Raw genomic sequence first — 14,257 nt, 5'->3', positions numbered from 1 at the left:
TGTCTACGGGCTTGTACGTTTGACTTTTTATTTTTTTAAAAACCCAGTTATTCTCTTGCACAGCTGTACTTCTTTTGTACTGATGATTCAACTAGTTTCACGTCCACCCAAGCCTTGAAAGCGCTCCAACCGTCAGTTATCTAACCTTATCTATACAGAAAATAAATGGGAATTTTATTTCCAGAGCGCTGCATGCCCGAAAAGACTCCTCCAACGTCATTATCCAGTTATCTTTAGGGTCTGTGGAATAGGAACAAGGAAATGCAACTGTGTGATGTGTTGTTGCTGCTTTAGCCTATTACAGGATCTAGGGCGGCAACTAAAGGCAGTTCACATTATCGATTAATCTGCCCATTAGTTTCTCGGCTTAATCTCAACATTAGAAAGTAGTGAATAACGCCCATTGTTAATTCCCAGACCCCAAGCTGACATCTTCAGATGTCGTGTTTTGTTTGACCAGAATTCCCAAACTAAAAGATATTCAGTTAACTATCATATATGACAAAGAACTTCAGACAAACATCACATTTTGGCAACTGGAACAAGGAAATGTTTGGCATTTTTGTTGAAAAATAACTGAAACAATTAATCGATTATTCAAATAGTTGCAGGCAGGGCTGCAACAAATAGCTGATCAGTTGCTCGACAGAAAAATGAATGGTCAACTATTTCGATAATTGATTAAACGCAAGAAAAAATTTCAAGATTCTCTGGTTTCAGCTTCTCAAATGTGAATATTTTCTTTATTCTTCTTCATTTTTCAAGTGAAAATTCCAAACGGTGACTGATGAAAGCTTCTCACATGTGATGATTTGCTGCTTTTCTTTGTCATACGTGGTTGTAAACTGAATATCTTTGGGTTCTGGACTGTGGGACATTTGAAGAGCTCATCTTGGGCTTGTGATGGGCAACAACTACTAGCTTAATCCGGAACATAATAGACAGATGAATCCATAATGAACCGCGGCCCTGGTTGCGGATTAATATTCTGCTGACCTACTAATCAAATAATCAACTAATCGTTTCAGCTTTAATGGGATCAAAGCTTTAGAAACCACCACCAGTCACAACCAAACTGCCGAGCAGATGAATAACTACATTTATTAACTTCAATCACACGTTTTCCTGCTTCTGAAGTATTGCGCAGTTGAGGATTAATGTTCAGTTGTGCTGTTTTGGCTTATTGAGGTCAGATCTCCGGCTGACCTGGCTTATCCCAAGATAACTAAAGCCATGTCAACAACCTCATTACCCAGCACCCCCTGCTGCGGCTCCTCACCAGCATTGTAGCATATTGTCCTCATGGAAAACTGGACATATCTTGTCATGTCGTGTTAGCAGACATGACAGGATCACACACTTTGACCAAAACATGCACAAAAATAGTTGTATTAACAAACAAATGTGCAGTGGAGCTGCAGCATCTTCGGGGTAAAAACAGACCCAGAAACTGGCTCTGCTTTGGCCTTACAAAGCAGAACATCCACTCCATGGCTCAGAGGCGAAGGAAAGCGTCAGAATAAGAAAGATAGAGTGAAGGAAGAGAGTGAGAGAAAGATAAACAGGGGGGAAGTGGACTGTGGAGGAGAGAGAACAGAAACAGAGGGGGAAGGCGGTTTAGAAAAGAACTGCCTTTGAGACATTGAGCAGGGAGAGAGGAAAACACTGGGGCTTTGTTTTACACGCACACATACACACACGCACGCACACACTTGTACTTTTTTTCTTGTGAGGACCCTCATTGGCATAATACATTCCCAAGCCCCTAACCCCAACTTTGAACATCCCCACTGCATGCCTTACCCTTAACCCTTTCCTTAAGGTTAAAGGCTCAGCACTGGGTCGCAGCCAGCTTCCAACCAGTAATTTACTACATGCAGTTGCGCCATTACAACTCAGGAAATGTCTTAGCGAGTAAAGAATTACTCAAAAAAAATCACAGTTTCAGATGCACAAAAGATATGTTTTGTAAATGTAGGTATTACTTTGTTTCATTTACGGCTGCATACATGGAGAAATGTGTGTTTCAGCACAAGTAGTATTCATACAGTTCAGAATGAGAGGAAAATATCCGTTTATGCTAACCAAGTTGACGTTATTTACTCATTTCGTCAAATGTTACTGGCATAATGTTTTGTAATTTTATTTATGATGTGTTATTTTTGAAATGTAATTTAAAATCTTCAAGCTTGACATCATTATTAAAGAGCATTTATGAAGTTTCAGGTCGGGTATGTCGACTGTATTCCATCCTTCATTTAAGAGCAAGCTAATGTTAGTTTTCTCACTTGGTTCAGGTAGCTACACCTGGCAGTTACCGGATGAAAATATTTAGTAACAACTCATCTCAGTCATCTTAGTAAACACTAGAACAGTGTTAAGTTTGAACAGCTGGTGCAACCGGCTCCAGTTTACTCAAATTAAAAAGAAAAAAGAAAAAATCTCACTCCTCTCTCATGGTATCTGGCCATGTGGACAGTTTCAAGTTTTTTTGCCCAGGTTTTGAAAGACAGTCCAGACCATAAGTATTTGGCCAGTTCTCCGCGCTCCCTGCTTCAGTACGTGCAGGTTGAAATAAAATGGTGGATGGAATAAAAGACTTGTTTTTAAGAAAACAAGACTTTTAGGACTAAATTACCAGAAGGAATCACAGGCGGAGGGAACAGACAAAAAGATGTGTTTTTGGCAGGACAATCTGACACAAATAAATCATTATTTATTTCTCACTGAAGCTCTCACACTACCCCCATACATGCTCTTCCCGCTCCAGGACAGTACAACCTCAGTAACAACACGTAACCGCTCAAGCAAACGCACACTTTGTGAAAGGAAGCAGTTTGTGAGAAGCAGCAGATAATGAGAGCGCTGGTCCGACTGTTAGCTTCTCACTTAACGGAGCATCCACTCGACAAGGCGCTCACATAAACAGGTGTCCCCTTAACCAGCCGTTTGCTTAACCAGCTGCAGTCTGTTCCTATAATCAGAGACACACTCTGGTCAACAGTCTCACATTTATGTGCTTTTTTTCCGCTAGTTGTTTGACATAACCTTCACTTGTATCCAAGATAGCAGCTTTTTGCTTAATATGCTGTTTTTTAGCCTCGCTAGCGGCAAAGCTCTAGGGATGGCAACGGTCTGTTTGTCAGTTGGGTCCGGACTGAAATATAATGCATCCCACTAACTTTTACTGTAGTGCCTCCATTAGGTGGATTTTTTTGATGTCAGCATCTCCACTACAATTGGATGGTTCGCCATGAATTGATTTGTGTAATCAGTTAAGCGTATAGACCATAAATGTCCATCCGATTTCCCAGTGCCCAAGGTGACATCTTATACATACAACAATCCAAGTCTAATATATAACACAGAAAATTAGCAAATTATACATTTGAAACCAGCAAGTGTTTCGTTTATTTCTGTATTAATTTCTCAAATAATGTAATCGGGATAATACACTTGAAGTTATTTGCGCCCTATGAGTATTTATAGACATCAGTTGTTCCCTGCACTGACTTTAGTCTGTCAGGGGGATATGGTAAATCACAGTTCAGCTCTTGTTCTCAGGACACTTGAAGTCTTGCTTCCATGATATTTATTGTTGCTGAATCTGAACATATGGAAATCTGCAAACTCCTATCCATCCCAGTGCACTTGGAAATAATTGTCTTGAGGCTTCCATGTGGAAAGTTATTGCTTATGCTTGCGTTGTTTGGTTGGAAACTCGAAAGACTGAGCAAATATTAGAACAGAAACCTGGAGAAACTATCAGCACCTAGAGGAGGAGCGACCTGTGCATTTCGATACTTACAGAGAGGGAAGACATAGACGAGAACCTGAACTGACAGAGCAATGAAATGAATACTGCTGCAGCTGCCTTACTTGTTAAAAAACAAGAAGATTTTCACGTTAAGAGTATATCATAGCACGGAATTGTTGCTTCATACATTTCCAGAGTTGTTAGTTTGTGGTTGATAATCACACCGTAGATCCGTGGTGTACAGTCCCTGTGTTTAGAGATAATTTGGTCAGTAAGTGAAGGTGCGATACACATGGGGCTCCTCTGGACGCTAATGACTTCTCCAGCTGCTGTCGTGAGTCATAAAGTGGCCGGGCTGAGAACAGGGGGCATGTGGGGGCTTTTGTAAACCCCGGGGTTCCCTTGTTCTCCTTTTTCTATCGGTCCGCTAGCCGTACATAGCGTGAGGAGCGCATGGCTGCATGAGAGCCCACAGAGGGAGGTTAATGGTCCTGATTATGCACATCTTTCCTTTGTATCCCCGGTGACCTCATATGTCACTACATCCACAGAACATACAACAAGATGGGAGAGTTGCTGTGCTCACTTAAACTGCAACAGTTCCCTTTTGGGAACAAGCCAAATATTCTTATCAAACTGCTGTTTAAAAAAAATCAAGAATGAACTTTTAAACACAAAAAAAATATTGTGTAATCTTGAGAAATGTGCTAGTATCAAACAACAATGGGGCAATGCCAAAATCTGAACTGAAAACTAACAGAAAGTATTGAAACTTGAGAAGTTCAAGATAAAGGTTCTTGAAAATTGAAAAACCTGTGCGAAACTGGCAGCATGGAGTCCAGGTGGGCTATGTATGTTCAAAGCCTCCATTGTGAAGGCAGCTACCCGGAGTTGAAGCCAGAAGGTTGTCGTTGCCTGTCATGGTAGTAACCAAAGAATCTGCTGGTGGACGCCAGCAGTGAAGGAGGCTGTCAGGCTGAAAAAGACGCCTTTTCAGTCCTGCTCGGCCCGTGGGGCTTCTGAAGCAGCAGGTGCTCGAAGCCCAGAAAGTCCGCAGCTCTGGAAGGCCGTGGAGAAGGAGAAACGGCCACAAAGAGGTTCAGGCAAATTGTCAAACGATTCAGGAGGGGAAGCCAGTGATTGGCAGGGGATGTCGTCGTATGTTGGAAGGAAAGCTTTGAAGAACTCCTGAACCCAAATGACAACCCCTCTGTGTGGGAAGGCTCGGGAAACCCTGAGTACATCTCAATTCCCTCATTCGGTCACTCCTTGCTTGACCTTGAAATTTTTCCAGTACTCCATCTTGAAGGGCGTCCCAACGCTCTTATTTCTGCTCTTAGTAGTGAGGAGGGATCTCTAGGGAGCCATGAGCGAGGATACATGAGACCGTGCTTTGCAGAAGGCATTCAGCTGAATCCCATGACGTTTACATACACGCCTGTGCTGACTTTATCAGAAGCAGATGTCGCCTGAGATGACGATTCAGAGGCGAGGACAGTTCATTTTCGTTTCCTGTCTCCTCACATCTTTACCTTGCATTTCTCCTAGCATCTTCAGTGGGTGGGACTAAGACGCAAGGAAAAGACTCAAACAATGTTGCAGTTAAGGGAACTAAGATTTACCCCCTGTCCATTTCTCTGGCAGAGGTGACTGATGTAGTTTTTTTTTTAAAAGGACCAGGGGGATGATCTTCATGATCAATATTGATGGACTGTCTAGGCAGATTATTTGTGTATTGTATTTGTATGTTAAAAAATATATTGCTGTGTTTTTGTTTTGTGCATGTAGTTGCATGCATGTAAGACTGGTCTGATTAAAACTGCACATTAGACTGTGGCATATCAGTAAAGTTGAATAGACATTCTCCAGTACATATCCTCATTGGTTTCGTTTTCTTTCCTGCCCAGGTCCAGAGTGCACACTTCAAACACAGACAAGATCCCTGCCACATATCCTCCACTGTCACTGAATCAGATTCGGCTCCATCCACCTTCACCCGCAGCGGCACCTCATACAGGAACCGTCGGTATCATCATCGAGTGACATCCAAGCCCATAGTCCACCAGACCTCCAACAGCTCCCTCCCTCTGGCCTGTGAGTATCCGGATGAGCAGGAGCAGTGGCCTGACCGGCAGCATCCGGACAGCTGGAGGACCCAGTGGAGGGGCCAACGGTCCGGCTCCCTTTTCTCTCTACCCAACCTTGGCTCAGCCAGCTCCACCTGCTCCTCTCCTGGGCCTTCTCCCAGCCCCCATCACAGGACCCACTCGCTTAACATGAACTCCTCCCTCATCCCGCCCTTCCGGCTCAATGTGGACGCTCTGATTGGGGCAGAGGAGACAGACGTGGACACAGGAAACAAAGTAAATCCAGGCAGCAGTGTTGACCTTACAGTGGTGTCTGCGTACATCAAATCCAGCCTGCCACAGACTTGTCGGCCATTATCGGCGCCGCCCGAAGACATCAGGCCCTCCCTGTCTCCTGGCATCCCAGAGAACGCCTACAAGGCAGCCACACTGGGCCGGACTCCAAACTGCTTCTCCGCCAACGGCGCTCCCTCCACCTTGTTGGGGTCATGTCCCCGAAGCACCAGTGTGACCACAAGCGCTGCTCTGTCCCTGAGCGATGTGTCGATAAACCAGTCTGACAGTTGCAGCATTGTTGGTGCACCAGTCAAAGAGGCAGACCATGCAGAGGAACAAGAAGACCAAGAATTCTACATTTGATCGACTGGTGTAAGCCTAGAGGACTCACTCTCACCAGCAATGACAGACTTCAGTACTGAGACAGTCGAAACAGCTCTACTCCGCCCACTGGTGTTTGATAGTAAAACTACGGGCCAGCGGCAGCATAACCTGGAGCACAGCAACAACTGTATTTAATGTTCTCACGTATTTGTTAATGTTGCTTTTTTTTTTCGCATGTAGATTTAAGCTTCTAAAATGTCAGGTCATGTAAGTAAATGAAGTTACACATTTAAAGGACAAATCGCATAAAGGTGTACAGATACACTATTCAATAAAATGATTCCCCTTTCAAGTGTGCTACACACCACTACTCTAAGGGAACTGAAAAACCTTGATTCTCTAATTTAATTTACTTTTAGGTGTTTAATCAAACCAGTAGTTTTGGTTTGAGCATGAATGTGAGTATATTATAAACTTTACCCACAGGACAATATAAACACAGTGTGGAGAGTCTCTGGTACCTCTGGATATGCTAGTGAAAGCAGGTTAGAGGTTGGGAGGCCAGAGCGTTCGATTTAGTGACAATGACAACAAAGACTGACTGGCAATTTCATATTTCATGCAGAATTCATGAGGCTAAACAGGTCCAGATATCAGAACAAAGTGTATTGATAAAAGAAACTGAAGGCTCTGAGAGCTGATACCATCAGACTGCTGACACCTCAGTGTGGTGCCTGACTGGCAACAAAACACTCCATACATTAGGAATCTAAACTAGCCAGCCGGAACCGGGGTAAATGGATGGCTTGAGTTTGTGCTTTAGGCGACAAACACTAACCTGATGCAGGTGAACTGGAGCGCGGCGAACTTGAAGTTCGACTTGTAGCAAGGTTTTGCAGTTCTTGGATTATCTTTGTCTAAAGAACTGTTGTACATTGTGCGCCAGCTAAGGGCACAAGTGTGGAACAGGGAGAGCCTCCGCCAAAACCATGTTGTTGCCATCTCACGGCTTGGAGTTGTTTTGTTGGCCATTTGGGAGCCGCTGGCAGACAAACTGCCCTGCAACAGTTGCATACTTTCATCTAGCAGACACAGAGCCACATTATCATTCACTTGGAGTCGGTGTTTGTTTCCACCTGATGAATGTAGGTCGAACATCCACTCTCCTTTTAGCTTTATTGTGGTCTCCTCCAAATCCTGAGAAAAATATCGGACTCTTTGGCCACCTAATGTTCCACTTTCCTCACTAGCTAGTATCTTACTTTGTCTGTGCACTGTGTGGTGCAGGGCAGGTCTTGTACAGTGGGTTCATCAGAGCCCTCTCACCGAAAACAGCTGCCTGCAGCTGGAAATGAGGTTGACGAGAGCACTGTGAATGAACCCGTACAGTTAATGTGCTGTAAAACCAAGGCAATGAGCTAAAGCCTGCATAGAGCTGCACGGTTGATAATTTTCAGTTGGTTTGTCACTCTGAGCGAACGTGTCCGAATTACATTTTAATAAAAAAAATCTCACATCAGCAGCAACAGAGGATCGAAGAAGATACTGAAAGTCAGGCCAAGGTACTAGCCTTTGCCCAGTTTGACACTGACAAGAAATTATTTCTTTGGGAATCATTAAACCTTTAAAACACCTTAAAATAAATACCCTAAACTTGAATCTACACACGCTCACACCTCCATTCAGTTTCAACACAGGATCCTACAATTGTGCTCATTGTTATTTATGCCTCAAGGGCCCTTTACTCGGCAAGTTTAAGAGACAAGACGCTTAATTATAGCTTAGGTGATAGAACACCGTCATTAATAAATGATTATTAAGAAATATTAAGAAATAAGGGGAACCTGAGGAGGGGCTCACTTTCTACTAATGATTATATTCAAGTTATTTTACCCCTTAAAATGACTTACTCCATGCCCGTTTCACCTTAACGTGAACATAAAAAGTTTAAGGGGCTTTTAAGTTATATAGTTTGGTGGGTAGTGATGCATGTTCACCACATTTTGTGCTCGTAGAACACCCGATGAAGTCAAGTCAATATATTCATCAGGCACATTTAAAAACAACAAATGCTGACCGAAACGGTTTTAGATAGAAGTTCAAAAATACAATCAGATGAGAAAAAATCATATTCATGATTAGAAGAAGAAACTAAAATAATTTAAATGAATTCATTAAACTGAATTATTCTTGCAAATAAAAATACAACAGGCACAGAATATAACTGGTCATGTAGTCATACTAACATTTTTTTAAAAACTAAAGTAGAAATCTGTGTCATAAGATTAAACTGTTATTGACTGGAGACTGGACAGGACTGAGGAGATTTTGTCCACCAGATACTTTAAAGTCTTTTAAGGCAGTACAATGCTGCCCTCTTGTGTTAAACTATGAGGCTTAAGGACTTGACTTGAACATAGGATTACCAAATCCAGTGACTCCATTATCGCCACAGAGCTGTATCTTGACTTCGAACTAATCCCTGAATGAATAAATGCAGACGATCCATCCCAAGGTATTTCAGGGCTCGTTGGTACAGTTTCACTGAGGTCGGTCAGGCTCTGCTGTGTCCGGGGAAATCGTCAACCACCCCTTGTTTCAGCTCAGCCTGCGAAACCTGCCTCTCTCCACAGTTTGAGCGCTTAAACAGGTGTGGGTCTGTCTGTGTGGTCTCCGAACTGTCCCGAGGGAAATCCAATAACAGTGGCCACCGGTTGTCATGGCGAAGTCTCCCTGCAGCCCCCCGCGGGGCTGATGTCATCGTCGACCAATCAACACGGAGAGTGGTATAATGTTGGGCTTCCACGGTGCAGAGGTTACACGTGAGGAGGTCTGGGAAACAAATCAGCCTGCAAGTTGGGACCCTGAGAGCCTTGACAGAGTTTTACACATTTTATACAACAGTCTAAATTAAATGTATACCCTTATTTTACAATCTGTGCATGGAGGCGGGCTAGATCTCAAACTGTGTGCTTTAAAGTTATTTAGCGCTTATTATTACTGAGGCTCCAGCAGTCATAATAATCACCTCATGCCATCTTAAGTGTTTACGCAGCTACTATGCCCGCAAACCACAGTTTTCTTTTATTATTATTATTTCCCACAGATATATATATATATATATACATCTGTGGGTAATTGGACACGTTTGGCACAATGAGGCCAGTGTAGGTGCAATTACCACTCACAGTAGTAATTCCCAACCAAGTGTACTTGTACCTCGGGGGGTACTTCTGCAGCTACAGCACCAGGGGGTACAGTACGTGGGAAGATATTGGGGTTAGCCCAGTTAAGAAATATCCACAGATATATTTAGGAGGAAAATCAACACACACATACGGCAGGATTAAAAATTGATGTGAGGGCTGATCTTTACTTACTGTCACAGTAACCGATAAACTACCAGCTACTATTAGCCAGCTGCATAAGAAACCAACCTGTGTCAACTGTAACACCACAGCCCCAATTATTGCAACTGAGAGTGCAGGAAAAACTAGTGAGCAATCCGGCAGAAAAAATTAAATGGTTAGCTAAAAGTAAGAGAAAAACATGGCTGAAAGGTCCCGCTCCTTTCAATCCAAGTGGTCATAGTACCATGCAAAAAGAGCAACAGAGGCCCGGCGGACATTTTGACACAAGTTCCAGGACCACTGTGTCTTACATGGATGCACACATGCGGATATAGTGTCGAACCACCACATGAAGGCCTTCCACATGAGGAAAATACAGTCAGATGGATAACAAAATTTGACAGTGGTGATAATAAAACATAAAAAATAAAAGTAGGCATATTGCACAGAAACCCACAAAGTAATAAAGACAGAATATGACCAGTCATGTTGTCACACATCCAAGCATGGTATCGATAAAAGAGGAAGCTGAGATTTCAACAATAAAGTCCTGTTTAATCGTTGACAGCACATCTGAGGAGGCTGCAAGCATCCCCACTTAGAGCGTGTCCAAGGAACCTTATCAGTAAATCTATCAAATTACAAAAAAAATAATAATTTGTTTTGAACTGATGAACCAAAACAATGTTTCAAGTTACTGATGTGTGCGTTTACTAATATAGTAATCCCTGTAAATTACCTGATAAGTAAACCTTTTTTTTTTTTTTAACAATCATGACCATAATTATAACTTTTTGTGTGTCTAATTTTGTAATTTAATTAACTGTTAAGTCACTTGTAAGGGCTTACCCATGAGGCCATGTGTGTGTTGGATAGGACAGCATAATTGGCATAATTGCTGACTAACTGGAAACAAGAATACAACTGATAAGGAGCAACCACTCTTGCCTCTAAAACTACTTTGTGCGGAGCTGTTTTCAGAGCAGCTGAAACACAGCTCCTCTTAATTACATGATGCCGTTTCATGATCGTGTGGTGCCTCATTGTCTACGCCACGGCTATGCACGGCATCACCTGGGAAAAACAGGGCACATGTGTGAGCAGCAACGTCCTAAAAATGTCACGGAGAATTTCATTTGTAAATTTTGCCATTGTATGCAGATTATCTGATAAGTGAAGAAGTTAGTAAGTGGGACTTCCTGCTGTCTTTTAATGGTTGAAATGACAAATACTCTTTGAGACCTGAGTCAACTAATGCTACAGACCCCCTTTGACTTGGATGATTGTTAATCCTCATTGACCTAAACTGTACCTTGAATACAGAGGACAGCTTGTCACTTCAGTTCCAAATGGCAGCAGATGGTGCTATAGTGCAACAGAAACAAGTTGAAAAGGTTACTACAACTCAAACTGTTTAACAGAAAAACCAGCATGATCTTAGACCTTTGCTACAGTAGAGAACGTTTAAGATATTTCCCAAACATGTATTTCTCCCCCTGTTTTTAAATGCCTTCATCATCTGCTGTGTCGTCACTCCCCTTCATCCTCCTGGGCTCAAAATAACAACCACCAACATTTTTCCCATGGTTCTCCAGAGCCATGCTCATGTTCCTGGGAAGGGACGCCTACGTGGGACGCGTCCCCTCACGTCGCCCCTCTCCCAGTGCCAGCACTAGTGGCTCTAATCCGCCGTGGCGTACCTGGCAGATCGCTCTGGCGACACCGGCGTTGTTGCAGCCTGGCCCGGCCCCGCACACCAGCATCCCCTCTAATCCCTCCCCGCCTGAACGGCCCAAAGGCCCAGGAGCCTGAAGGGAAGTAGGGCACTGGAGGTGAAGCAGAATGAGTCAGTCAGTCGCGGCGAGCTGTGCTCAGTGCATCTCTGCTCGGGACTCAACTCTACTACTAAACCACCATCCATTTATACAGCGTTCACTCATACAGGCTGCTGCCAAACTGTGTGCGCTTTGCAGCTGCAACATTTTCAACTTTGGTAGTAGTTTGCTTTTTTTGTTCTCTTGTTGTTATTTGTCTTATTCCTTTTCTTTTCTTCTTCTTTTTACTTTTACTGCTTTTTTTGCTGGTCTTGTTCATCTTTATCATAATCTCTTGTTCTTGTTGACAGCTGCTTGTTCTTTTTTTATTGTCGTAGTCCTTCTTCCTCTGTTGTTCTCGTTCTCCTTCTGTTGTTATTGTTATTCTCCATTTGTTGCTGCTGCTGTCGTTCTTCCTATTTTCTATTACATGACAGTTCCTTTATCGGTTACTTTTCTCTCGGATTGGGTCAAACTTAAAACACAACAAACGAAACCACAGAGCGTGAGTTTGTGGTACAATTCGTGATTATTCTCCGCTGTGAACTCCTCACTCCTCCCTTTCCATTCATCATCATTTTTCCCAGCGAGGTCAAAGGTCACGGGTTGGAGAGGGGACTGGGGTGAGAGGTCTGAATGGAGAGCCTGGGGACAGTCTCCGCCAGTTAGGGATTAAGTTGCTGCCGTGTGGAGAAAGGCGGAGGCGTCGCAGAGTCACACAGACACTCATCAATGAACATACTTGGTCGTGGAAGTAGAAATTCTCATGGAGTAATAATAATAAGCCGCTGGAAACACAGAGTGACATGCATGTGCACATGTTAGGCATTAGTATCATTGTTATGCACATTTCTGACATGTTCCATAAAAGTTTCTGAAATCGTAACGAGTGAAACATTTGATTCGTGGTGTTCATACAAAGCTCTGAGGTTGTTAATCATTTCAAAAACACGCCTGCAATGTGAAATACTTGTTAACAAAGGTGTAACACTCTGAGAACATACTGAGGACGTTATCTGGAACACAGACTCCAGAAGGAACATCCCGCCAATGTTACGTTAAGGATGGTGTCTAGACCAGAGATTGCATAATGTTCCTGCAAAAACGGTGGCAACGCATTTTAAGAATGATGTGCCGGATCACTTAAAGACTTTTGTCTCAGTATGTTTTAAGTCTGATCCACAGAAAATTGATCAACAACTGTTTAAGTCATTTATCAAAGTAAATCAGATTTGTTTTGTGTTTTTTTTTTAATCTGCCGGTTTGGACAAATAAAAGCGAATCAAAGACATGTAGGCTATGTAAAATCATAATTATAATTTTGTCACCTTTTAGAGACTAAATGATTAATCAGTTCGTTCAAAAACAAAACTATCTGTTAGTTGAAGCCTGAGTTTTAAGAACATTCAAAAAATAATGCAGAATGTAAGCTTTTGTAACCTCCCATAACTTCTGGTAATATTAGGGAAACATTATTAGAGGCAAAAATGGCTATTTGAGAAAATGGAAATTTGTTCATTTAGCAGACACTGAACTGCAAATTGCTCCTGGTGGCTGGGGACCATAAATTTTGACAAATTCGTGACAATACATCCATTACTGCAGTTGTCGAGACATTTCACTCAAAACCACAAATGCCAACCTCATGCTGGTACCAGAGGAAAAGTCAGGATATCACCAAGGTCAGTAGGATACATCATCTGGGGACCATGAATTTTGCGACACTTCATCTGGTAGCATTTAAGACATTTTTCAAACTAAGTGTGGGCCCTGACCTGCTGGTGGCGCCAGAGGAAAAGTCAGAGAATCAGTAAAGTCGTCAGGATTCATCCTCTGCGGACCGTGAATATCCGTACGAAACTTTTTTGGCACAGCATCCTGTAATTGTCCGGATATTTCGGTCTGCACCAAACGGGTGGACCTGCCAACTCACATTACCTCACCTGGAGCTGCGGCAGTAGCGTGGCTAAAGATGTGTAAGACCACACAAACAGGTATTTCGCTACTTTTCATTGAATGGTCTCAGCTGTATATAAACACAGCTTTGACAGGAAAATGTTCAAACGCTGTGTCGCTTAAATTGTCAGCATTCTGAAAGATTTTCGTCGCGATTTGTTGCGACATTATAAAGACTTTGAGACTTGACTTGGACCCCTAAAGGGCAGAACAGCTCTGTCCTGTAGTAGAACAGCATTGGCTGTAGCCTGGTACAAACTGGTTTGCATGCCAGGTCACTACTTCAGCTTGGCCTGGCTGCAACCATGTGGCAGCTGACCAACACTGTGGGGTAAACTGGCAGCTCAAAGGGCAGTGAGGGTGACTGTGTTGTTAATATTAGCATGCTGTAATGAAATAGTGCCAAGTACACATAATTAATTACCTGCGCAGATAAGTGGAGAATTATTATCTTTAGTATGCAGCTCCTGTCAGGCCGAGGCCTCCTGAGCACTACTCAACCCTCCGTCCTGACCCCTCAGAGCAGCGGCAGCTTGCTCTGTAGTTGGGCCAGGGATCAGAAACACAGAGCACAAATCATTATTGCTACTTCACAAATAAGAACCTCTAACATAATGTTCCTCCTTAGGCCTCACAACCACCAAGATGAAAGCTGCTGTTTGTGGTGGCATCTTTTCAAGCAATTGTCTTTGG

At 42.9% G+C, this 14,257-nt stretch overlaps 1 protein-coding gene across 1 annotated transcript in view; it reads left to right on the top strand.

Moving 5' to 3' along the window:
* Positions 1-6,751, top strand: part of LOC120801744 (protein FAM124A) — a 30,313-nt gene extending 23,562 nt beyond the window's left edge. Inside the window, exon 4 of the mRNA XM_040148964.1 lies at positions 5,665-6,751. Within this exon, the coding sequence (XP_040004898.1) occupies positions 5,665-6,483 (819 nt within the window). The 3' untranslated portion in view covers positions 6,484-6,751. The remainder of the gene's footprint in view (positions 1-5,664) is intronic.
* The last annotated feature ends 7,506 nt before the right edge of the window (positions 6,752-14,257 follow it).

The sequence above is a fragment of the Xiphias gladius genome, chromosome 16 (genome assembly GCF_016859285.1).
Source record: "Xiphias gladius isolate SHS-SW01 ecotype Sanya breed wild chromosome 16, ASM1685928v1, whole genome shotgun sequence".
Taxonomy (NCBI): domain Eukaryota; kingdom Metazoa; phylum Chordata; class Actinopteri; order Istiophoriformes; family Xiphiidae; genus Xiphias; species Xiphias gladius.
Note: the sequence above shows the minus strand (reverse complement) of the source record. Positions and strands in the feature narration are given on the sequence as shown.